A 27,295-nucleotide genomic window follows, 5' to 3' on the forward strand; every position below is an offset into this window, starting at 1 on the left:
CTGACACCAGGAAAGAGTGAACTGGAGGTTGATGGGCCCTGCAAGGCTAATGACAGTGTGCGAGGATATTTTTAAACTTAATTTAAGAATATTTCCCCCATTCCCTTGCAACCTATTTCTCTCAAGAACTTAAATAACCCAGACATCACTTTATACCACTGCACACATTTGAAGTTCTCTGAAATGGAAAATAAAACAAAACAAAAATCAGATAATATACCTGAACTGAGACGATGGTTTTAATGGAAAACCCTGAAAATAATTAACTTCTGCACAAAAGTGGTTGTTTTCAGCCTTTCAGAAGATCAGAAAGCTACCTGACTCCAAGGTGAATATACCTCAGTAGGAAAGAACATGGGAATTCGGTCTGGAGACCAGGGTAGCACGGCTCTTCCACTATTAACTGGTGGCTCAGTGGTGAAGAATCTGCCTGCCAATGAGGAGATACGGGCTTGATCCCTGGGTTGGGAAGATCCCCTGGAGAAGGAAATGGCAACCCACTCCAGTATCCTTGCCCGGAAAACCCCACAGACAAAGGAGCCTGGAGGGCTGCAATCCATGCAGTCACAAAGAGTCGGATACGACTTAGCGACTAAAACAACAATAACCACCTTAAACCTCTGATTTCTCATCTATTAAATACAACTTGACATCATCACTTCATGAGTTAACTATGGAAATGTAGTCTGTGCCAGCCATTGTGCAAATGTATTATAACAAATATCTCATTTAACCCTCAATCAGGTAATGATTATGATGAAGCAGCAGAAACTAAAATTAACACCTTTACGGGAGTGATTCTGGGAGTAACATTTCAGCCATGGAAATAGCTATCTGAGATCAGTACTTTCTGAATTGAGGGAGACCTACGCGAAAAGCCTTCAGAGGGGAAGGCATGGATACTTTCTGTTGCCTGAGATATGGGTCGTCCTGGACTCCAGCTCTCACTTCCCCAAATACACTCCTTTCTACATCGCCCACATTCTTTCATTTCCTCTCCTCCAGTTTTCTTTGCCACACTTCCCCTCACCCTGTGGTAATGATAAATCCATGGTAATGATAAATGCCATGGATTTATCATTAAGCAATCCAGTAACATTTAAAATATGGTTTTATACTTAGAATATGGCAACCCACTCCAGTATTGCCTGGAAAACTTCTTGCACAGAGAATATGTAATAAAAGTCACCCTTTAATGTGTACATTTCCACAAATTTCAACAAAAGAACACAGTCATGCAACTTCTGCCACAATCAAGACAGACAACAGTTCCACAAACACAAACCATTTCCTTGTGCCCTCTGCAGTCAACCTCTCCACCAGGCATTGCCACTGCCACTAATCTGGTTTCTACCCTCAAAGGTTTATTTTCCATCAGAGTGCAATATGAATGGAGTTATATAGTAGGGAGCCCTTTGAGCCAGGCTTCTTTCACTTACATAATGCATTCAAAAGTCACCCATGTTGACTGATCCTACTGAGAAGTATCACACTGTATGGATGTACCATGGTTTGATAATTCAACCACCAGTTGAAAAGCACTGAGCTGTTTCCAGATTTTTGATGATTATGAAAAAGCCACTATAACTATTACTTACAGGTTTTTGTGTGGATGTAAATTTTCACTCCTGAGATGAATTCCTAGCAGCATGGGCTTGCTGGATGGTATGGTAAATTATATGTTTCATTTAACAAGAAATAACAAGACTGTTTCCCAACATGGCTCTACCATTTTGCATTGCCACCAGCAATGGAGGAGGGTTCCAGTTGCTATGCATTAGCATTGGCATTGTTTTATTGATTTTAACTACTCCACAGATATGCAGTGGCATCACACTGTGGTTTTATTTGCTTTGCCTAATGGTAATGTCATCAAGCATTTTGTCCTCTGGTGAAGAGTAAGACCAAATCTTTGCACAATTTTTCTTTCATATCCTTCAAAATTTTTATTTACTTTTTAATTGAAGGATAACTGCTTTACAAAATTTTGTTGGTTTCTGCCAAACATCAACATGAATCAGCCATAGGTATACATACATCCCTTCCTTCTTGAACCTCCCTCCCATATATTTTTACACAATTTTAATAGAGTTGTTTTATATCAAGGGTCAAGAGTTCTTTATACTTTCACATATGTTATAAACCACAATGCACTGCTATTATTTTTGTTTTACCTCCCTTTTAACCACTTTTGCAGAACTACACTTCCTTCTAATAAAATGACAGCTATAAATGTGATAAAGTTACATAGAACTTGCTTGCTAAGGCGCTTCAGTCATGTCCGACTTTGTGCAACCCCATGGACAGCCACCCACCAGGCTCCTCTGTCCATGGGATTCCCTAGGCAAGAACATTGGAGTGGGTTGCCATTTCCTTCTCCAACATAGAACTAAGTGCATATATTATACCAATGTCAATTTCTCATTTTGATATTGTTTTACAGTTATATATCATGTAACCGATAAGGGAAGCCAGATGAAGGACACACAAGAATCTCTATATTATCTCTACAACTTACAGTGGATCTGTAATTATTTAAAATTAAAGAAGTTTATTTTTAATTAAATATTTGTGAACTTCACTGACAACCACCGGTAATATTTTATGTATGATAAAATGTTCCAAGTGATAAAACTTAAAAATAAACAATATCATTTATTTATCGATTTACTGAGTACATATACACTATTATTTTATTCTTATTTCACTGTTACTGTAATGGTATTACTAAGGTAATACACTTATAATAACAACAATAAGAATGAGTATTTATTGAGCACTTACTACGGCCAGGCACTGGGCAAAGTAAGCTAGATGCCTTACCTTGATACTCACAACAATGAAAGAAAGTGCTATTACTGTGATTCCAATTTTACAAGCTGTTACTGAGAATGCAAAGAGTGAGAAAAAAGCTTCAGACAGAAACTAGGGGAACGTAAACATTCAAGAGATGGACAGACAAAGAGGAACCTGCAAAGAAACCTGAGACCTAAAGGCCAGAGAGAAGGAAAACCAAGGACAGCTGTCATGGAATCAAGGACAGGCTTCCAAGGAGGATGACATGTTCTCAAGTAACTAGTATGTGGCAGAGCTGAGACAGGAACCCATGCTGGCGGGCCCAATATTCGTATGCTTTATAATCACGTTCAGATGCTTTTACTCTTGCAGCAAATGGCACAACTGAGGCCCACTCAGGACTACCTTTAGGCAATCAAGGTGGTTAAGTTCTATTAAAAACAAAAACCTTAAAAATGCAGCCTGGAAAGTTTCTGAGTAAATGACAGGCGCCAAGAGTGTGAAGCATCATGAATGCTGGTAGGTTCATAAGAAGAACCAGAGGAAAGAAAGGAAAAATGTGACTACCCTTAAGAGAGGGTTGATATTTTTATAAAACAGATTTATGTTCCATACGTATATAGTATGCTAGTGAAACACTCTCAAGTATAACACAGTAAGGTGAAGCACCATATCCTTCTAAGCTAGTTCCTCCATAGAAAAGAGTCAGGAATCATTACTGCCTTAAGTTAAATGTGATTACTGCTGTGGACTGGCACGAAGCTAAAGATGATTTCATTTTGTATTTTATACACTTCAGGTAAAAAAAATTTTTTTTATGACAGACATTGCTTTTATAACTAAAATAACCTTATAGGATGTATATATTAAAATTCTAACATTAAATCAACAAGTCAAAGTTCAGTAGTACAGGTTAGCCTTATCTGTTGTGGAGATGCCCTGTGCTTCACATGTCTCAGGCTGATAACCTGAACTCTGAGCTTGGCCTGTCATTTTCTTGGAACGTCTCCGAGAGAAATAGAATGTGATTAAGATGAACGCATCACACGTGCTTGTTTGCTTTCCCTGGTGCAGGTGGGCTGTCACCCTCTGCATGCACAGCAAGCTTAGGTTAAAAGGCTGTCATGTCTTATCTATGCAGAATGTACACCGTGGTGGTATTAGGTGCCACAACTACAGGGCAGGGCTCCCCAAATCAGTGTGTGGCAAAGAACACTGAGACAGTAATACTGTCACTGACAGGAAGGGGAGACTCAATGGTTCTAGGGCTATCACTAAGATAAATGGATTTCTGAAATTAAATGGTGATTGCCCCTGTCAAAATGAGAAGCCTAAAAATGCACATATGTTAGCTTCTGGGTCTGCACGGAAAAGAACTGATTTTTGTGTCACTGGCTTCTTCATTTTCTAATTATAAAAAGGGATTCTTAGAGAAATGGTACCTGAGAATTAGAAGTATTTAAATTTGATTGTTGTTTATAAAAACATTTGGGCCACTGATCTCCCCACCTGCTCAGTTCTAAGCTGACCTGCCAACTAAAATGTTCTGTAATGTTACATTATTATTTGAAAAATACTTGTAAATTGCTTTAATAGACATAAGAAAATAGCAAAGGATAATTTTCTCTGGATGGCCTCTTTCTAGAGAAATTTTAAAGCAAATTTCTGCAGCAATAGTGTTTATGTCTTTTACTATGTACTATAAACAAAGTAACAACAACAACTTAACGCTTCAATTCTCCTTTTAAAAAATACAGGACATTGTGGTCTTTTGAACAGTACATACTGTTAAGAATGTTTCACTACTACGACTATTTCATAATTCATAAGGTATTTCATTTTGTTGTAAGCTATGAATAATTTGAAGCTTCATGTTAACAATATACCACCGTTTTAAATTTTTTAAGACACTTATTGTTTCTAAAATGACCTCAAACTAATATCATAATATAAAAAATATATGTCTTTTGATATTTTTACCTATTTGTTAGAAATTATCTACACTAGATAAGTATCCTGACGTACGAGACAGGAATACTTACTACACCTCTCGGTAAAGAAATACCTTAGAAGAATGTGTTAACCTAGCCCTTTCCATCTGCCTTCTGAAACTACCAAAAAAAAAAAAATTACATCCTCCGAAGATCTATCAATATACCTAAATCCTTCCAGAATGCAAACCTCACGAGACAGATGACCCTGTCCATCTCATGCCACCTGTCACCAAGCACCAGACACTATGATCACCTCAATAAGCGTTTTTTATCAAAAGACTGATAAATGAAAGAAATGCCCATTATTCCACAATTTTCCTTAAAACCTTTAAAATGAAAATAGGGTGGAATCCCCAAATTAAGTAATGAAAGATGATTTTATTACATTTCAAGTATATGTTTGTGGTACAAACTATTTTAAGTAGATTCCCACAACTGTAAAGAAAGCTGTTAAGTATTCAGTGCCCCAAATCAACAGCTGTCAAATATAAAGCCGTGACATCACTGAAGCTGGGGGAAGGCAACTGAATAGATCTGTGGATAGTGATTTTTTTCTTTTAATTACAGTGGCTGACTTATTACATTTCTCACCACTTAGAGTTTTTAGAATTAAATATGGGTCAACAATCATTAAACACATCAACAAGTGACACTCATTGAAATAAATCACACCAAACGGCCAGCATATTATAAGCTACTGCGACACTACCACTGCTTCATAAATAAAAAATGAGAATTAAACTTTCATAGTAAAATATTTCACCAGACTAGATTGCGAATTTTGACACAGTCAATTTATCATTGTAAAAATCAGACGAGGCTCAGTCGGCTCTGGTCAGAAAGCTCATTAGTCTACTAAAATTATACCTTTGCCAGGATGTCATGATTCTTTTACTGAGAAATATCTGCCATTTAGTGAAAAGATTTCACAATATTTTTTTGCTTTGTCCAAAGAACGTTAAGTGTTTAAAACTGATGAATTTTAAAAAACCAATTATGAACAGATGGCTGTAAGAAAAAAAAATCTTGCAAGTTTTAATTAAACTTAAGCACAATTCCTATAATTAAGCTATCTGTTTTTTCCATTTATTTAAAGTAAAATATTTTGCTCCTAAAGAAAGGTGGAATGTATTTTATACTCTGAATAGAAAAAAGAAAAAAAAAAACAACTACAATTTAAAATTTGATCCTAAAAAACTATTAGTGAAAAGATGCTTTTAAACTAAAAGTAAACTGAAATTAAACTCAAAGCCATTCTGAAATGAATACCTTCTCGTGAGCCCGTGCAAACCCTTGTGACTCTTACTGCAAATCCCCTTTCACATGTAGGCACTCATCCTGGCAATCTCCATACACACTGTCTTTACTGGTTGGCAGACACATTTATCTTTTATGAAAACATTTATCTTTCATGAGAATACTCATCCTTTTGCAAATCAAACTTTTTCATTTCTATAGGTTTTTCTTCCATTTTCAATGTTCTTCATTTCTTTCACTCTGCGAGAAGACATAAATGAAACTCGCAAGGCTGACTGACACTGTGTTACCTGATTATTATACTTCAGAAAGAGTACAGTAAGTCCTCTACATACGAACCATCAAGTTTCAAACTTTCAAAGATGTGAACATGCATGCTGTAAGCCGGCTGCTGTACTGTACTAGTGTACTTTTCAAGGTACTGTAAGATTAAAAATCTTTTCATTTTTTGTTTTTCTATGTACGTATTATTTGTGTGAAAAGTATTATAAACCTATTATAGTAAAGTACTATCCAGCAGATTGTGTTAGTTGGGTACCTAAGGTAACTTTGTTAGACTTAGAAACATACTGGATTTACAGATGTCTGCTTGGAACAGAACTTGTTTGTATGTAGGGGACTTAGTGTATAGAGAGGCAAATACAATATTATCATAAATTGAATTCACATCCACACAAAGCACAGCTGCTCAGCCAGTTCAGTTCAGTTGCTCAGTCATGTTCGACTCTTTGCGACCCCATGGACTGCAGCATGCCAGGCTTCCCTGTCCATCACCACTCCCAGAGTCTGCTCAAACTCACGCCCACTGAGTCGGTGATACCATCCACCTATCTCATCCTCTGTCGTCCCCTTCTCCTTCCACCTTTAATCTTCCCCAGCATCAGGGCCTTTTCCAATGAGTCAGTTCTTCGCATCAGGTGGCCAAAGTATTGGAGCTTCAGCTTCAACATCAGTCCTTCCAGTGAATATTCAGGACTCATTTCCTTTAGGATTGACTGGCTCAATCTCCTTGCAGTCCAAGGGACTCCTAAGAGTCTTCTCCAACATCACAGCTCAAAAACATCAATTCTTCAGCACTCAGCTTTCTTTGTGGTCCAACACTCACATCCATACATGACTACTGGAAAAACCATAGCTTTAACTAGATGGACCTTTGTTGGCAAAGTAATGTCTCTGCTTTTTTAATATGCTGTCTAGGTTTATTATACCTTTTCTTTCAAGGAGCAAGCGTCTTTTAATTTCATGGCTGCAGTCACCATCTGCAGTGATTTTGAAGCCCAAGAAAATAAAGTCTGTCCCTTTTTCCATTGTATTCCCATCTATTTGCCATGAAGTGATCAGACTGGATGCCATGATCTTAGTTTTTTGAATGTTGAGTTTTAAGCTTGCTTTTTCACTCTCTTCTTTCACTTTTATCAAAAGGCTCTTTAGTTCCTCTTCACTTTCTGCCATAAGGGTGGTGTCATCTGCATATCTTAGGTTATTGACACTGCTTCTGAATTACTAACCAGTAATAGTTACTGAGCTTCATGTGACACCTAGGAGCAGCTGGTAAATATTTACATACCCACGAGAAGTAGAATTCTAACATATGTTTCTCCTGTGTTCAACCTAGTTGGAATACACAGACCTCAAATCAAATATGCCCAAACACACTTCCTCCTCAACCCCATGCCCTTCTGGTAAGAACAAGCCCTATGCACAGCATGACCAGTCTCCCAGCTGCTTATCCAGAACCCTAGCCTCCTCCACACCTAGTCCAAGACAACCCCACCTACAATCAATTCATTCATCTCCATCTCAGCTTTACACTTAAATCATTTTTCACATTATCACTGAAACTGGCCTCTCTGGCCCCAGTCCTGCTCTCTCGAACATATTCTCCCCACCAGAAGCAGAATACCCATTTGAAACACAAACATGATCTATTATTTCACTTCTTAATCAGCATCAAAGGTTCTTCAATGTGTTCAGAAAAATGTACAAAATCCAGTAGGAATAAAATATGAGCCAGATACACAATATTTAATGTTTTAGGAGTCGCATCAAAAATACAGGTGAGACTCTGCTTCTATCACATGGCTTATTTCTGTGTGTAATTTCCCTTTACTTCTCCTTAAAGGACAGGTGTGATGGCATTTTGGACCCATCCAGATAATCCCAAAATAACCTCATCTCAAAATCCTTAAACCACATCTGTAAAAGTCCCTTTTCCAAATAAGATGTGACATTTTACATGTTCCAGGGATTAAGACCTAATATCTTTGGGTGAACATTATTCAGCTTACTACAGTAGGTGATAAATAATACATGCTAAATAAATGGACAATTTATTAAAAAAAAAAAAAACAGGTGAGGAAGAGGAGAATGAGGGGTTATTATTCAATGAGTACAGAGCTTCTGCTTGGGAAGATGAAAATGTTCTGGAGATAGCGGGGCATGGTGGTTGTACAACAATGTGAATATACTTAATGCCATGTGTACCACAGAACTATACACCTAAAAATAGTTAAAATGATATGTGTTATGTTGAAAAAAGTGAAAGTATTAGTCACTCAGTTGTGTCCAACTCTTTGCAACCCCATGGACTGTAGCCTGCCAGGCTTTCTGTCCATGGAATTCTCCAGGCAAGAATACTTGAGTGAGTTGCCATTCCCTTCTCCAGGGGATCTTCCTGACCCAGGGATCAAACCAGGGCTTCCTGCATAGCAGGCAGATTCTTTACCATCTGAGCCAACAGGGAAGTTATGTTGAAAAGTCAAAGTGAAGTCACTCAGTCGTGTCCGACTCTTTGTGACCCCATGGTATGTAGCCTGTCAGGCTCCTCCATCCATGGGATTTTCTAGGCAAGAATATTGGAGCGGGTTGCCATCTCCTTCTTCAGGGTATCTTCCTGACCCAGGGATCAAACCCAGGTCTCCCACATTAGAGGCAAACTCTTTCCTGTCTGAGCTACCAGGGGACACATGTTACATTAAGTATATGAAATTGCAATAAAAAGGCCAATGAAATTAATTTTACTAACACAAACTAACAAACGGATCTTAACAAATCCAAACTATTATCATTTTAACATATAACCAATATAAAAATAATTATTAATGAGATATTTCACATTCTTTTTCTTTCATACTAAGTCTTTGACGTCTGCTGTGTATTTACACACATCTCAATTTGGACACTAAATTTTCAAGGGTGTTTGAAATGTAAAATGTGGACCTACCAAAATTAGTTGTATTTCATGTGCTTATGCTGCTTTCATTTTTTAACTTTTAAATTAAACACAATCTAAAAGTTCAGTTCTTCTGTAACACTAGCCATGTTCTAAGTGTCCAGTAGCTGCCAGTGTCCAGAGGCTACTAAACTGGACAGCACAGTGCTACATCATCTGAGGCTTCCCTTCCTCAAGACTCATCCTTCCCTCCTCACACCTCATGCTCTGGCTCTGCTGAAATGTCATTTCCTAGACCTTACGTTCCCTCCCACTTCCAGGGTACCGAATATCCTGTTCCTTCTCCTGACCTTCTCTTCAGTGCACCTCTTCTCCTCCTTCAGGGCTCAAATGAGGCATTATGAGGCACTGCTTCTTCCAGCAAGTTTCTCCATACCTCTTGACTGCCAACCCTTGTGCCCCAAATTCAGTAAGGTCCTTCACTGCATTCTGGACTTTTATTACAAAAGAACTTTTCATGCTGCTTTGTAAGCACTTGTTGAATTTTCAGTAACTTCCCATTATCCTGTAATATCCATAAAAGCAGAAATGATGTACCACAGCAAGCCCTAAAGAGATATTTACTGGACAGATGAATAAACAAATGAGAGCGCACCAGGAACCTACTTTCTCCTTGTAAATATTTATCTGCTCTGATTCTGATTGGCTAAAAGGCAGTTCACAGAGATTTAGACAGCAAGGGGTTGCATCAGCTACCATAAGCAGTGACTAACTTTTGAGTGTAGCAACATGCCAGGTCCTTCACTATCTCATGTCATTCTCACAACCACCCCGGTTTACAGAAAAGATTCCGAGAGGTTAAACTGTATGGCCAAGGTTGCTTAGGTGGTGGACATGGAACTCAAAACAATCTCAGCCCACAGCCTACACGCTCAATCTCAATGTAACACAGGCTGAGAATTGCATGATCCAAATGGCAATACAGATAAATGCACAGAACCGTTGATATTTAAATCAATAAATGCAAACTGGGCTGGTACCTGTATTTATGAGCTTGTCTTAGAAAATGACATCCCTAAATTGTGGGAAAATGCCTAAAATAGACCACACTGACTTACATTAAATTAACGACAAGTGTGAAAAGATTGTCACTTTACATAAAAAGCATTTTATAATTTTTCGTTGATTTTTTAAGAGCCCCTTCCAAAGGAATAGATAATTTATACTAAAACAGTGGAAAAATAAATAATAATGGATCCATTGCTTAACAGTAATGACTGTACCTTTCAAAATCTAAAACCTCTCTTCTGTTAATCACTGTTGACCAAGCAAAACCCTATGGGTTGTTTAAAGTCATCCGGCGGCTACCTTGGTTTGGCAAGCATTTGTAGGCATTGACTCAGTTGATGTTGGAGTGAAAGGGGTGATTCCATCTCTGGAACCCTGACCCCAACTCACTCACCCAATTAAAAGATCCATCAGTAATCACTACTCACACAGACAAGATCAGGGAAAAAAATGGAACATTCAGCAATGTAAGTCAAAAGATAAGATGACTCTCTCACAATACTCTTTAATCATGAATTATCTGAAGTTCTACCCATCTGTTTAATAACGTTTTTAAAATTAGTCCTCAGGAAAAAAATGAGTTCAAAACTGAAAAATTTAAAGGCTCCAATCAATTTCCTTTTGCCTCACAGTTGTCTTTTAGCAGATAAAGAAAAATCCATAGTAACAAGATAACATTTCATGCATTTACACATTTTCTCCTATAGACATCTAAAGCCTTCAGAGAGTATATTATTTGTAGTCATGCCCATCTGACATTTTCCATTTTACTCAAAAGATTTTATGGTTTGGTATTACAGCAATATACAAATTTGACAGCTTGCAATAGGATCTAGTCCCTGTAGCAAATCATTCTGACAGTTAAGTACTATACAGCTACTAATGTACTTTTTTTTTACACTACACTTATTTAAAAATCTTGCAAAGTTGGAGACATGCATATGTTGAAATCCTGAAGAATGTTCTTAATGAGGTAATAAATTTTATACTGAGCATATTAAATAACAGGACCCTACACACCACACCACAATTTGGTCATTTGTAGTATCACTTATTCCCCTTTCAGTAATTCTCTATTACAACCAAATTTTTCCTCAACTGCATTTTAAACAATAAACTTGCTCATCACTGTCAATGTTTATTATCTTCTTAGAATTTCTCTTCATCTTTAAAAATAACAGAAGATGTGAATAAATCAGTACATGAGTTTATGTGAAACATAATGACTTTTACTGATTGCCTTTACAACACATTTTTTTCTCTTAAAGTGATGAAAGATAATCAATATGTCTTTGCATTCTCTGAACTGCACTAACAGAGGCTCTGTTGAATACAACTATGATTTCCTCTAGAAAGGAAGTGAAGCTGCTTTCTCACGCTGCTGTAACATTCACTAAATAGGACTCAGAGTGATCTTACAGCGTGAGAGGCAGACCCCATCAGTAATTCTATTTTTAGTATTTGATGCATCTGATAATATAAGCCAGTTAGCAAGAGAATAAGTGTCTTCCTTTAGGAAATAGGAAAGCTGAATGTATTTTTTTTTTTCTTACATCCTTGATTCAACTCTTCAGATGGAATACCACAGTGAAACTACTCTATTTTCAGAATTGATGTACCTTTCAAAACTATAATCTTTGGCTTTCAAGTTCACTATTATTTGCCTTCAGGTACAAATTTTAAAGTGTATAGAGGCTTCTAAGCAGAATAGTTGGCCTCAGCCAGATACTGAAAGGTTTGGAGCTCCGTCATCACTGCAGTATAAATTCCTTTTCAAAATAATGCTCTTCACTCGGAGAACACTTGTGCCTATGCTCGGTTCACTTGTCAAATACAAGTCGGAGGTCATCGAACGCCTGGGGGCAACTTCAGCTATTTCAAAAATCATTTCTCCCTCTATTTGGCTGCAGAAATAAAATTTCAAAACCCATAGGAATGTCTGCAGACATAGAAACCAGAGGTAGTCACTATGCCGCTGTGAGGAAGGTGCAAGGTGCACAAATACCACCAAGTTCTCTATGCAATGACAGCACATGAGATTTTCTTTAATACATACAACTGAATATTTCAATAATGCCATAAGACTTCTATTCAAGAACTTTCTCTCCAAAAGGGAAAACCATTTTAAAACTAATTTTTACATTTGGGGTCTGCTGCAATTTTCCAAGATTTCTTATAACCTACAAACTTGCCTTGTTGTTTTATTTATATAAATTCAATGAATATTTAATTAATTCAATCTTCAAGAAGTGATTGATGTGTATAACAGACATTCACAGTTAAATATGTAACAAATACCATAATTTTGTGCTGATTTACTCTTTTTTTATTAAATGTTCTCCCCTTAAATTTTATAATCAGATTTAAGATTGGTGATCTGTTTCCTGACTCTGCTGCTGTCTTCTGTGTGATCATACTATAAAAGCATTGCCCTCTCTAATTTCCTGTTCTTAATTGTTCCTGATAATTTTTACCCTATATTTCCTACTATGAAAATTTTTAAAAAGAAGACATTCTAACTTCACTTGTGTTTAAGTAGGGAAAATCTCCCTACTTCCTTTTTTGTTGTCATCTTCTTTGCACAATTTTTCAAAGATTTAATTATGACCAGAAATTCAATTATGACTGTGGCCAACCAATCATATTAGTAGAGAAAACAAGACAGAAGGAAATAAGAAAAGGAAATGACTGAGTAAATTCTAAAATCTATACCATGTGGGAGCAATTTTTTCTTCTTGTCCTCAGGCATACCAACCCCAAGAGTGCCTACCCTGAGCACACACTCAAGTGGGGAGTAGGAGACGTTCCTGGCATCCGCTCCATTCTTTTCCCTACCAGGTGCCAACGCTCTGACATGCTCTGGATAAGCAGAGAAGGTACCGCAGGACATGGGCAAGGGGGCTGGGAACAACGGGACTCATCACAAGGATAATTTTTCCCAAACTGAAAGTCGTTCCGAACCAAAGGAATCCATTCTAAATGAGTAGATAAGAAAATGCTCAGTAATCTAGAACCTGTGTTAATAATGAGAAGAATGCTTAAGTTGACAGAGAAAATGGCTCTCCCTTTTGAACATGGCTTGGACACACAGACTATTCAGGTAACATTCGGCCACTTCTCTCTTGTTAAAGGGGTGATTCTGCCTAATAACCTGGTGTTTCCAGAAAGCCAACTGTAGCGTTTTTAAGATGGTGCAGCCATTACTTTATTAGCCCCTAGACAATTATTCTACACAGAAGTTAAATATTGTTCAAGAAAGAAAAGGGGGGAGGGGTGGACAAACTAATTGGATAAATACCACTGTAGCCAAATATATTTTTGTGGTATTTTGTTTAAAAATAATAATGAATTTTATTAAAGCATTTAAATTAACAGCCACATAAATAAAATACAATGTCTTGAAAATAACTCCAGTGCCATCCATTTAATTATGGGACTTGAAGGAGGCCACACCTGTGATATTAGCAAACAAGGTGGCTGGATGAGATAAAAGTTCTTCACAAAACACACACTATTTTAGGATCAACATAATCCACTGAAGAACACTGAAAGAGCTGTGTTCCATTCGTTGTCTCCTTTTTTTAATGGTCATTATAAGAGGAAAAATCTGCTATAGCAAACAAATCCTTTCTTACATCCTCTACAAGAATCTTCCTACACAAATAATTGTACAGAGGAGTATTTCAAAAACCACAAGTTGAATCTATGAATAAATAAAAGGCTAACAACAATATTACCAAAATATTCAAATAGCTCTGCATAAACTCCAATATTCTGTATTCTAAAAAGACTACTACTAACAATAAGCATTTTTTATATATAGCTTTCATACCTCAGAAGACATTTTAAACTCACTTGCCATAAACTGTTCTTTAAGCCTCTTACAGTTACTAGCCCTTACTAGTGTTGCTTATTACTGATATAGAAAAACACTAACTTGCCCCAAGGGAAGAGCAGCTCTTTTCATATGGCTAAATGAAAACCTGAAAACTAAAAACCACCCTCTGGAATTCAGCACTTTGAATGCACAGCAGACAGCACTTTTTCTGCCCTGCTGTCAGCGAGAGCCCTCCTTGGGTGACAGCACCCCAGCAGGCATCACATCTCTGTCTGTCTGTCTCTCCCCCCCACACACAAAGACACATACACAGACACACCTACACAACCCCCTCTAAAATTGGGCCAGGCTCTGATTAGGCACTTTCTCAACAAGGTGGTTTAATGGCAACTGGATAAGCAATTGGAACAGCAGCACCACCTAGTGGGCACTGGAGAGAGGCTCAGATTTCCCTCGCCTCTGCTTCAGTCAGGTCACTCTAGGTTTTCAATCCCCAGCTGACCAGAGGTTCCAAGATCAGAACTCTCAGACAACAGGGAAAGTGCTCCATGTGTATTCAGAGACTCTCCAAATTACTGCTCGGCTCTGTGGCCTAATCATATGTACCTATTGATGCAGATAAGGTAACCAGTGCCTTGTTTTAAAACTGCTTGTGGAAGAGATGTGCATGAATTTAGCACCATGACTTTTAAAGGATTTTTCCTTTAAAAAAATAAATAAATAAAGGACAAGTCATTTCATACTGTCTGACCAAATCTTTCAGCCACAATATTTTATGTCAGAAGCATAAAGAGCAAGTAAAATTTTGCTGCCTTTTTATTCATTTCATGAATATTTATTCAGTACCTACCATATATATGCACATACACACACATACCACATAATTTTAATCTATGATACTTGTTTAGTAATCAAGGTTGTTCTGTTATATTTAAAATGGATGACCAACAAGGACTTAATACATAGCACATGGGACTCTGCTCAATGTTATGTGCTAGCCTGGATGGAAGAGAGATTTGGGAGAGAATGGATACATGTATGTTTATGGCTGAGTCCCTTCACTGTTCACCTGAAATGACCCAGATAACCACGATGGTATGGTCACCCACCTAGAGCCACACATCCTGAAGTGTGAAGTCAACTGGGCCTTAGGAAACATTACTACAAACAAAGCTAGTGGAGGTGATGGAATTCCAGCTGAGCTATTTCAAAGTGTAAAAGATGATGCTGTTAAAATTCTGCACTCAATATGCCCGCAAATTTAGAAAATTCAGCAGTGGCCACAGGACTGGAAAAGGTCAGTTTTCATTCCAATCCCAAAGAAAGGCAATGGCAAAGAGTGTTCAAACTACTGTACAATTGCTCTCATTTCACATGCTAGCAAGGCAGTGCTCAACCTCCTTCAAGCTAGGCTTCAACAGTACATGAATTGAGAAACACCAGATGTACAAGCTAAATTTAGAAAAGGCAGAAGAACCAGAGATTAAATTATCAACATTTGCTGGATCGTAGAAAAAGCAAGGGGATTCCAGAAAAACATCTATTTCTGTTTCATTGACTATACTAAAGCCTTTGACTGTGTAGATCACAAAAAACTGTGGAAAATTCTTAAAGAAATGGGAATACCAGACCATCTTACTGGTCTCCTGAGAAACCTGTATTAAGCAGCAACAGTTAGAACCAAACATGGAGTAACAAACTTGTTCAAAATAGGAAAAGGGGTACATCAAGGTTGTATACTGTTACTCTGCTTATTTAACTTCTATGCAGAGTATATCATGTGAAATGCTGGGCTGGATGACTCATTTCCAAAGAGTCAACTCATTGGAAAAGACCTTGATTCTGGGAAAGATTGCAAGTAGGAGAAGAGGAGGGTGACAAGAAGTTAAGGGGTGACAGAGGATAAAATGGTGACAAAGGATAAGACTCAACGAACATGAGTTTGAGCAAACTCCGGGAGATAGTGAAGGACAGGGAAGCCAGGCATGCTGCAGACCATGGGGCACAAAGAGTTGGACATGACTTGGAGACTGAACAGCAATAACAACCACAACATTGTTAACTGGCTATAACCCAATTCAAAATAAAAAGTTTAAAGTTTGGGGGAAGAAAGTAATCAAGGTTGCTCAATTTCTATAAGAACTGCTGCTGCTGCTAAGTCACTTCAGTCGTGTCCGACTCTGTGTAACCCCATAGACAGCAGCCCACCAGGCTCCTCTGTCCCTGGGATTCTCCAGCCAAGAATACTGGAGTGGGTTGCCATTTCCTTCTCCAATGCATGCATGCATGCTAAGTTGCTCCAGTTGTGTCCAACTCTGGGCGACTCTATGGACAGCAGCCCACCAGGCTCCTCTGTCCACAGAATTCCCTAGGCAAGAATACTGGAGTGGGTTGCCATTTCCTTCTCCGTCTATAAGAACAAGTAATGTTAAGATACTAAATTGGATCATAAAATCAATAATTGTACAGTAGCAAATATACATATATGTTGCCAAATGTTATTGCATTATTCACAAATAAGAAATTTAAACAATCAGTCAAAAAAAACAACACAAAACACCTCTAGGGATGCTTTTAAAAAGCAATTAAGAACTTCTATTTTGCCAGACTGCCACTTACTTCTTTAAACAAAGATATTATCTTCCTGAAAATGACAAAAATTTTCTCATCGTGTGTATGTCTTCTCTGTGTGTGGACCAGGGGGTTCTCATATGGGGGTGATTTTACCTCCCAGGATATATCTGGCATTGCTTACTTTCTTTCTAGTTTTGTTGAGAAGTAACTGACATACATCACTGTATAAGTTTAAGGCATACTGCATGATGGTTTGATTTACATATATTGTGAATGAATACCACAGTATGTCTAGCTAACATCCATCTTCTCATATAGATACAACAAAAAGAAATTTAAGAAGGGAAAAAAATTATTCCTGTGATGAGAACTCATAGGATTTACTCTCTTAGGAACTTTCCTACACAATACACAGCAGTCTCAGCTATAGTCATGATGTTGTCCATTACATCCACAGTGCTTATTTACCTTATAACTAGAAGTTTATACCTTCTGGCTTCACCTGTTTGGTCAGGGATGCTGTGATCTATGATACACATGACAGCCATCCACAACAATTAAATGACCTAAAAGGTCAACAGAGCCAAAGCCAAAAACGCCCAGTCTAGACTATGAGATGCTGGAAGAAAGGAACAAATTCTTACTCAAAAATGTACACCAAGTATTTGGTAAGGTCAGGTAATAACTGTTTGGTGAAATACACTGACACAAACATCTAATTCCTATCCCCAACCCCCCATCTGTGTGAATAAGAAAGCAGATGAACAATCCAGCATCCAGAAAAGGGCTGGCTATAGCTCCAGAAAAAAAGTGCAACTGACACTAGCAGACACACATACATTCACTAAACAGACACAGTGAAACACTCCATCTCGACTCAGGGCAGCTGAGATGAATACTACATGAAACTACTGCTCTTACTTCTAGCTGGATGCACACTGATTAATTAAACTTCAAAAGAATATGCAACATATACAGTCAAGGTGGCAACCTTTGCCATTTTTGGAGGCCATCATCAGATTTCAGATTTCTAGATACAGTTTCTTGGCTAGCACTGAAATGATCCACGCTGGCCCTCCCTATTGTTTCATTAAAACCCCTCTGAGACTGGTATTGGTGACAACAGATCACTAGGGACAATCTGTAGACAAGAGTAGCCGGTACACAGGTCCTTAAAGGGAAGCATCAAGAGCAGTGACCACTTATTCCAAGGGGCATTAATGTGATAACAGAAACCATCTTTTAGGAAAGAGACCCAAAGGTGGGTGTTAAATGTAGTGTTGGAATTTCTACAAATACATATTACTTGTAAATCAGAAAAAAATTAAAATGTAAGACATTTGTTAGTATTTGTCACACTAAGCATTACGTTTTGTAGTATGTAATGAACTCAACATTTTTCTTTATAACCTGCCTTACAATCCTAATTCTGGCAATTTTTTTGTTTCTTTCTTTCTTATTGGTAGGTTGTTTTTCCTCCAATGAAAGATATTTTTTATAATTTTTAATGGACAAAACTAATGCATTCTATCCTAATCATAAAGACCCAAACAATATCCACAGATAGAATATGTATCAATTGAATAATGAAAACAAGTTTATATAAGTAAAAAGCAGCAGATGAAAAGCAGTTTGTACATAAAATATAACGTGATATGGGATTTATTGTATTTTTTCTTTTTTCTGTACCAATATTCCAACCTTTGGGGTGTTAAAATTTTTACACTCAAACTGCACTTATAAGAGAGCACAAAATTAAGGCTACATATGAGATTTCTTGAAATCAAGCAGAAATACAGCAGTCAGCACAGTCACAGAAGACACTACTTCTGCCTCTCTCTCTTTCTTCTTAAACTGGTGATCAAGATATAAGGTTGCAAACATTTTCCTTTGGAATTTCATGAGCTGAACAACCTTACTCTCCTCTGATAGTCACCATGAACTTTGAAGGGCCATTTAAATGCCCCAGTTATTTCCATCTCATTCTCAAAACTTCCATACTACTCTCTGATCATGTTGGCAGATGATCTCATATGTGCCAACAGCAATCATCGGGTGTAGAAAGGGCCACATATTTTCTAGCTATGTGAAATTCTTAATGGAGCTATAGTGGAAAATAACAGGTTCACTGAAAGACAGAAACTAAGTTCCTGAGACAGAAGTCCAGAGACAAAACACCCTGCTACCCAGTGGGGGAGAGACTACTAATAACAAAGAAAGAAACACTCAGGTAAAGAGTTAGAGCTCAGTGTCAGAAATAGTGGAAAGACACCAAGTTAGAAATAACAAGGACTAAACAAATTGTAGGGTATTAAGTACACTTGTAAGACATGCTTCAGTATTTTAAAGTCATGCAATTTACCTGTAGGAAAAATTCTCATTAAATATGAAATATTAAGAGCCTGAACTAGTAATCTGTTGGCTCACAATTTAACAGAACTCCAAGATAACTTTAGTGTTGAGGACATTAAAGGCCTACTTTTTCATGAAAAAAGAAAAACAAAACAAAACAAAAACAATCTAACAAAGAGAAACAATGAGAAGATAACCAGCCAGAGAGTTGGGCAATTTAAATGAACTTTATCTGTTGGTGAGAAAATCCCTCGGGAATAATCAAAGTTTCTCTGCAAGTCTCTTCTCGGTGAAGAGATGATGAAATCAAATTAGACTCATTTTTCTAAGTCAAGGCCAACCAAAGACAGGCAACAGACAGAAAGACTAAGCAATTCAAACAGAGATATTTGGATAATTTGGGTCAGTTACTAACAAACTTCACTGATAACCTTGAGATTGAAAAGTCACATTAATTCAAGAAATGCAGTATTCCTTTGCCTCAATGAAGACATAATTTGTAGAAAGCTATATGCATACTTACAATACAACAGAAAAAGAATACATACAGGTAAGTAATTTAAGCTAAAAGTATAAAAAATGTAGAATAATTCAATGAAGCTAAGAAAAAAGTATGTGCATGAATAGAAATATTCAGAACTTGAAATTAACACTAATTTATGAGGAAAAAAAAAAACTATTGGCACTCACCAATTTTAACCTCTGTAAAGGTATTCTGCCTACATCTATCTGTGTCCTTTCTGGGACATTAGTAAACCGGACTTCTGGGACTGCAACGGCGCACATGACATGGGCCCACCTACAGGAAATGAGACAGAAATGTAAACAAATGTTCCCCAAACTTAACACAGGCTGTACTTCCACCAAGAGGTGACAATTCACATGCATGGGAAACACACAGATGAGAAAGGAAGCTCAGAGCACCTATGTCCATCACAAACAGACTCTCTGAATTTCAAAGCTATTGGATGATGCCTGGACAGATTCAGTGCCACACCTGCCCACCACGGTGACAGGAAGAGCTAGGTGAAGACCAAAGAATACTATCATTATATTTATATGTTTCTACATATGACTGTAAAATACTGAGATGCATGTCTGCTATTTCACTTGACACTGAATTATAGAGGTGCTTAATATATTAAGATAATTAATATGTGGCAAAAGATTAGTTCAATTAATAAAAGGTATGAAAATGAAATGAGTATACCGTATAATCTTTTTATATAATTCTGATGTCATGAAGCAAACCAGAATAGCAAAAATTCTCTAGAAGAATTAATACAGATTAAGTCTTTCATTAAATTGTTTCTTATTGCAATCCTACTATAATCAAAGTAACCAAGAGATAAGGGGAAATGAAATTTAACTTGTTCCCTTGTTTCCTACTAAAACCCTTGGGCTCAGTTCAGTTCAGTTCAGTTGCTCAGTCATGTCTGACTCTTTGCAACCCCATGGACTGCAGCACGCCAGGCTTCCCTGTCCATCACCAACTCCTGGAGGTTACTCAAAAACCTTGTGCATCTCCTTTCAAATTCTGAACCACTCCAGAAAAATGACAACGTCCTCATTAACACTATTAAGTTTCTCATAAATCTTATGCCTCAAATAAACATAAAGACTTGAGGTTTAAAGAGATTTTGAAAGAATTATCAAATTTGTCAACTTATTTTTAAGTCAAAGCATGTTATTTCATTCAAATAACATAAGACTCCATCCTGCCTTTAAAGACCACCAGGAGAGAGAATAAGTATCAACCCCAACGGGCACTCTTTCATATCTAAATAAATGCTATAATTTATAGCAAACATTACTTCTTTTTGTCTTAGTCCAAGGGAAGGAAGAGAAGTCCTTATCGCCTCCATCTTTACAGGAACTGGCGGTCTGCACCATTCATGTAACAGTCCCAGAACCAGTCAATAGTTTTTAGCACAGTGTCAATCACATTAACTAAGACTAAGAGATGAACATCTAAAATTGAGCAAACACACAGTCTCTTAGACTAAACTTTACCAACACAGAAATGATAAATGCCTTTATTCTCCCTTATAATCAATCAGAAACATGTGTGCATGCACATGATTACATGACATTACACTATATTACTCCAGGAGTCTCAACTCCAGTGTCCATGGGGCCAGGCAGGATGAAACCAAATAAACATATACTGGTAAATCATGGTAACCTAGAGAATATCTACTCTCTTTAGGCCAGGTTCTCATCCTAACTGATTATTGTCATATAAAGATGCACAATCATTTATCAAGTAAAGATGAAAATCTGGATTTTTATATAACTCTCAACTTTTAAAATCTGAATTAAATTCATAAAATGGTGGCAGTCAAATAAAACATATCTTGGGGCTGGATGTGGCTCCCAAGTGCCATAATACAACCTATACCTAAATTATTTCTACAAGTTTCTAATTTATAGGAACCTATAATTTGCTTTGGCCCCATCTTAAATGATTAAATTGGGTCATAAAGATAAAATTCATGCAAAAATACATTTCAGCTGCTGCCATAGAAACATTACCCATCTTTTTTGTTCACTTATGAGTCTCTTCATATTTTCCAACTGTCCCCTTTAAACTGTAAAATCAATCTTTTCTCCCTGTGTTTCTATTTAAGAGTATACACTTTCTTGTTAATTTACTGGTGTTAAAAGTAAATGGTTTTATTCTAACACTATGATTATAATTGATTTTATTTATCTGAAGATAACGGATTTCATTGTTTTCAGGCATATTCTGCTTTTATTACAACAACAGCATTCATCAAATTAAAAACAAGAATTCCAATGGCACGAGAATACAGGCTGTCTTCAAGCTCTGTTAGTGAAAGAGGGGTTACTCCTTATGATGTCAAAGACAGAACAGAAGCAGACTGAGAACACTTTCACCCAGCAGAAATGTGCTGTCAGTAATGGCTTCTGGAAACGTACAAAATCTCCACCTTGCACCTGAACAGCAAGAGCTGTGGAACAGTGTGGGAGGGATGTTCAAGGAGAAGGGGACATACGGATACTTATGGTTGACTTATGCTGTTTTATGGCAAAAACCAACACAACATTGTAAAGCAACTATCCTCCAATTAAAAATTATTTTAAAAAAGATCAAACATTTTAACTTATTAATAAAAACAAAGCTGTGGAACACATATGCACAACAATGAGAAGCAAAGCACACTATAAACCCAGAAGTTCAACACTCAACAGAGGAGAAGGAAATGATGAAATTCCGCACAATTAACGCACTACTTACTTATTGTTCTTAGTTTCCTTAAGAGCACCCCCTCTCAAATTGCAGAGACAGCACTCCTAGGGCAGAAACGAATGTCACACAATTATTAGAGTCATGTAATAAAAGTCAGCACTATTTATCTAAATATCCCCATACAGTCTTTTTTTATTTTAAATTAAAACTATCAGGAACTTCATGAAGGACTATCTCTTAACAGTTCAAGAAGGGAGAGGAAAAAGAGAGATGGGAAGGTGAGAGACACCCAAAAGTGTTCTGGGTGTGTGTATCTCCTGGAGGGAATTGTCATTATCCTAGCATCAAGAACGCCATTGCTGGGGGGACCTGTGACACAGAAACCAGTGTGTGGAGAGGTAGGTACCAGAATTCTACAACAGAGGTACACACATACGACTCCCCTTGAGTTCTAGGAATCCATTCCTGAATACAGGATGGCTAAAACACAGAGTAGTGGCAGGCTTTGTTCTAATATAGGGATAAGCAGGAAGCTCTTTATAAGAACACTCTTCACAAAAGTATCACTTGGGTCTTTCTGTGGGCAAATAGTGTTGGAAAAATGATTCTGATAAATGCAGGCTTTCCAGAAAAACAGAAAACAGTGCCATAAAATGTATTCCTTTATCTTCCCCACACTGACTTTACATTTTTGGCACTTCTAAAAAATAACTGCATTTATTTATTTATTTTTGGCTGCGCTGGGTCTTTATTGGCAAGCTAGGGCTACTCTCTAGTTGTGGTGCGTGGGCTTCTCATTGCTGTGGCTTCTCCTGTTCTAGAACACGGGCCTAGAGCATGCTGGCTTCAGTGGTTACTGCATATGGGCTCAGTAGTTGCAGCTACTGGGCTCTAGCACACGGGCTCAACAGTCGTGGCACATGGGCTTAACTGCTCTGTGTCATGTGGGATATTCCTGGACCAGCTATCGAACCCATGTCATCTGAAATGGGAGGTGGATTCTTTACCACTGAGCTACCAGGGAAAGCCCTCTATTTTTGGCATTTTTCTTTTTTTTTTTTTCCTTTCTTTTTTTTTAATTTTATTTTTAAACTTTACAAAATTGTATTAGTTTTGCCAAATATCAAAATGAATCTGCCACAGGTATACACGTGTTCCCCATCCTGAACCCTCCTCCCTCCTCCCTCCCCATACCATCCCTCTGGGTCGTCCCAGTGCACTAGCCCCAAGCATCCATTATCGTGCATTGAACCTGGACTGGCAACTCGTTTCATACATGATATTTTACATGTTTCAATGTCATTCTCCCAAATCTTCCCACCCTCATTTTTATGTGTCTTAGATTGGCATATACTTTTTACTCCAAGATGACTCCCTTTACATAATAAAGATGTACTTTTCACTTCTCATTACAATTTTATGAAAAACTCCATAAGAAAACATGGCCCAAAAGTAATGCAATGACTTCTGTTGACCTAAAATTTTTAACTAAATATCTAAGCAACTTTTTTATTTTCAACCTCAAGCTTGTACTCCCAGTTTACTGCACTAGTATCTTTTTTTCAATAGTTACAGGTTATTTGGTGGGGGTTTTTTTTCCTTCAAGCTGTCTATATATAAAAATTCTTTATCTATTCTCCCAGGTGATCTCCTTTAAATGATTTTGACAGCTTTGCCCAAGCCTGTGAAGATTAGATCCCTCTAACTTATCTAATAATAATGGGGTGTCAAACTCTGCAGCATTTATTTTTGTGAGAATAACACTAAAACTACTGAGGAGGATCAACATATCTATAGAACTCTTATTAGGGAGCAAAAAAATAAAAGAAAGAAAATACAAGAAATGTTTAATGGTTTTATTTGTCTGGGAAGTCTCTACACACTGATTTGAAATTTCCCTGATGATTATTAAAGGTTCACAGTAGCAAAAGGTCCACAGTAGCTGCCCTGTGGGCATCCATTTGAATTCATCACAAACCCAGCTCAAGAACTTGATGGAGAACATTCTTAAGTGTAAAGCCATATTCAGGGGGTCTTTCAAAGAACTGGTTTTGATGAAACACACAACAAAAGGAAAATTTCACACTCAAAATATTGAAAATGAAAAATGGAATAATTTGAATTATTCAATAACATCCAAATTATTCAGTAACTATTTCATAAAATGTTTTTGACTTTCAGTATTTTTCCAGTAATTTAACATACTTTCTAGAGACAGAATGAAAATAAAACAGGTCAGATACTTTCATTCAATATAAAAAGATGTGAGTATGAAGTGGGAATGTGGGAAGGGAGAGTTGCAGACTGTGAGGAGTACAGACACTGAGAGAATTAGTTGTCTGATTAATGAAACTAGTAGTGAGAAGAAGCCTAAAGGGATGAGTTGGCAGAGTTAAAAATAGCACAGCAGCATGGAGGCTGCTCCATACACCTGATTAGGATCACGAACAGGTACATGTGCTGCAGCGCACGACTACAACAGGAAGAACATCCTGTAAAGCAGAACCTGTATACTCAAGAAGTTAAGTGGAGTTGAGAAGACTCTCACCTGCCACAACATGAAATTTGTTCTTTTGATACCTCCCTCTCACAAAATCTAATGGACAATTCAAAGTCCTTGGTTCGCCTAACCTCTTGGCAGCATTCAACATAATTGATTGTGCCCAAAACAGCTTCTTCCTATGGTTTCTATGACCAGACAGTCTCCTCATTGTCCTCCATCTCAAGCTGATCCTTAGCTTTCTTTTACAGGCATCTTTTTCACGCTCCTTAAACACTGTAATTTCTGTAATAGGACCTATTCACTCCTCTCTCCATACCTGTTTGCTGGGCATCTGAAGCACTACCTTGATTCTCAGAAGGTCACTGAATTCAAACATTTAACTTCTGTCATGTCTGACAGTCCACAGGAATCTCAAACATACGTGCAAGACTGAACTCATGTCTTCTTCCCAAGCCTGTACTCCCTCTGCTTCCCACCAGTGGCATCAACCAGCCATTCTAGCTCAGGCTAGAAGGTATAATCTTCCTCTCATCTGAGATTGAATCAACTGAATTCTGTAAATCTCACCTTCCTTGAGTTTCCCTCTAAAATGAACACATCCTTGACATTTCAGCATAAATGCTGATTCCTCAAGAAGGGGTCTCCTAAAACCCTGCTCAGTTACTTCCCTCCTGTTACTCTTGTTAACTATTTGTTGATTTCCTTCTGCTGTCTTCACTAAACTGTTAGCTCAGTGAGTGCTGGCAGAAATTTCTTAGGTGACTCTTTATAACGACACACAATAGAGCACCCTCCATAAGAATTTGTTAAATAAATGAGAAAATACAGCAAAATAGGCAGAGCGAAAATCCTGAAAATCATCAAAGCATCACAAAACTGCAAAGACTGTGTTCACATACTGGTGGGAGTACTAAGGAAAGAAAACTTCAGGCTCCAGTGACTTAACATAGAGTTAAGAAACAGTGATTCACCATAGAGTTATTTTTGCCATGATTTGCTTCAGTAGCAACCATATTTCTTAGTAAAGGACAAAAAAAAAAAAAAAAAAAAATCTGTGGTCAAGTAAAGCTATTTTGATCTACATGATATTATATGATAACATGGTTTCTTTTTAATTCACTTAATTTGAAAAAAATAAGTAGGAAAGAATAAAATCATGTTCAGTTATACCATTTTTCTTTTTTGGACTCACTATTCCTCACATAGGTCAAACAAGCTGGTCTGGTAGAAACACAAAGATGTCAACCTGTCAAGTCATTCATTTGTAAATTAATTTCAACTAGGGCTTCCCTGATACCTCAGTTCTTAAAGAACCGCTTGCAATGCAGGAAAACCCGGTTCAATTCCTGGGTTGGCAAGATCCACTGGAGAAGGGATAGGTTACCCACTCCAGTATTCTTCAGTTTCCCTTGTTGTTCAGCTGGGCAAGAATATGCTTGCAGTGCAGGAGACCTGGGTTCGATCCCTTGGCTGGGGAGATCCCCTGCAGAAGGGAAAGGCTACTCACTCCAGTATTCTGGCCTAGAGAATTCCATGTACTATACTCCATGGGGTTGCAAAGAGTTGGAAATGACAGAGTGACTTTCACTTTCACTTTGTTTACCACTATTTATTCTTCAGCTAACGGATGTGATGGAATTCCAGTTGAGCTATTTAAAATTCTGGAAGATGATGCTGTGAAACTGCTACTCTCAATATACCAGCAAATTTGGAAAACTCAGCAGTGGCCACAGGACTGGAAAAGGTCCGTTTTCATTCCAATCCCCCAAGAAGGCAATGCCAAAGAATGCTCAAATTATCTCACAATTGCACTCATCTCACACGCTAGTAAAGTAATGCTCAAAATTCTCCAAGCCAGGCTTCAGCAATACATGAACCATGAACTTCCAGATGTTCAAGTTGGTTTTAGAAAAGGCAGAGGAAACAGAGATCAAATTGCCAACATCTGCTGGATCATGGAAAAAGGAAGAAAGTTCCAGAAAAACACCTATTTCTGCTTTATTGACTATGCCAAACCTTTGACTGTGTGGATCACAATAAACTGGAAAATTCTGAAAGAGATGGAAATACCAGACCACCTGATCTGCCTCTTGAGAAACCCGTATGCAGGTCAGGAAGCAACAGTTAGAACTGGACATGGAACAACAGACTGCTTCCAAATAGGAAAAGGAGTACGTCAAGGCTGTATATTGTCACCCTGCTTATTTAACTTCTATGCAGAGTACATCATGAGAAACGCTGGGCTGGAAGGAGCACAAACTGGAATCAAGACTGCCGGGATAAATATCAATAACCTCAGATATGCAGATGACACCACCCTTATGGCAGAAAGTGAAGAGGAACTAAAAAGCCTCTTGATGACAGTGAAAGAGGAGAGTGAAAAAGTTGGCTTAAAGCTCAACATTCAGAAAACTAAGATCATGGTATCTGGTCCCATCACTTCATGGGAAATAGATGGGAAAACAGTGGAAACACTGTCAGACTTTATTTTTCTGGGCTCCAAAATCACTGCAGATGGTGATTGCAG

General features: G+C 37.6%; 1 protein-coding gene across 24 annotated transcripts in view; it reads right to left on the reverse strand.

Moving 5' to 3' along the window:
* The window catches only part of KDM4C (lysine demethylase 4C), a 405,440-nt gene that overhangs the window by 105,133 nt on the left and 273,012 nt on the right, over positions 1-27,295 (reverse strand). For 22 of the 24 annotated variants that reach the window (XR_008713536.1, XM_055578102.1, XM_055578093.1 and 19 more), the window contains 2 exons: positions 22,314-22,369; positions 19,742-19,850 (listed from right to left, as the gene is read on the reverse strand). The exons of 1 other annotated variant lie outside the window; for it this stretch is intronic. Coding sequence is in view for 22 of the 23 variants with exons in the window: in XM_055578102.1 (XP_055434077.1) it covers positions 19,742-19,850; positions 22,314-22,369 (165 nt within the window). In the remaining variant the exon portion in view is untranslated. Of the gene's footprint in view, positions 1-12,069; positions 13,741-19,741; positions 19,851-22,313; positions 22,370-27,295 lie in introns of those variants that run through there. One more of the 24 variants, XM_055578107.1, reaches the window with a different exon arrangement.

Source organism: Bubalus kerabau, chromosome 4 (genome assembly GCF_029407905.1).
Source record: "Bubalus kerabau isolate K-KA32 ecotype Philippines breed swamp buffalo chromosome 4, PCC_UOA_SB_1v2, whole genome shotgun sequence".
In the NCBI taxonomy this organism is placed as follows: domain Eukaryota; kingdom Metazoa; phylum Chordata; class Mammalia; order Artiodactyla; family Bovidae; genus Bubalus; species Bubalus kerabau.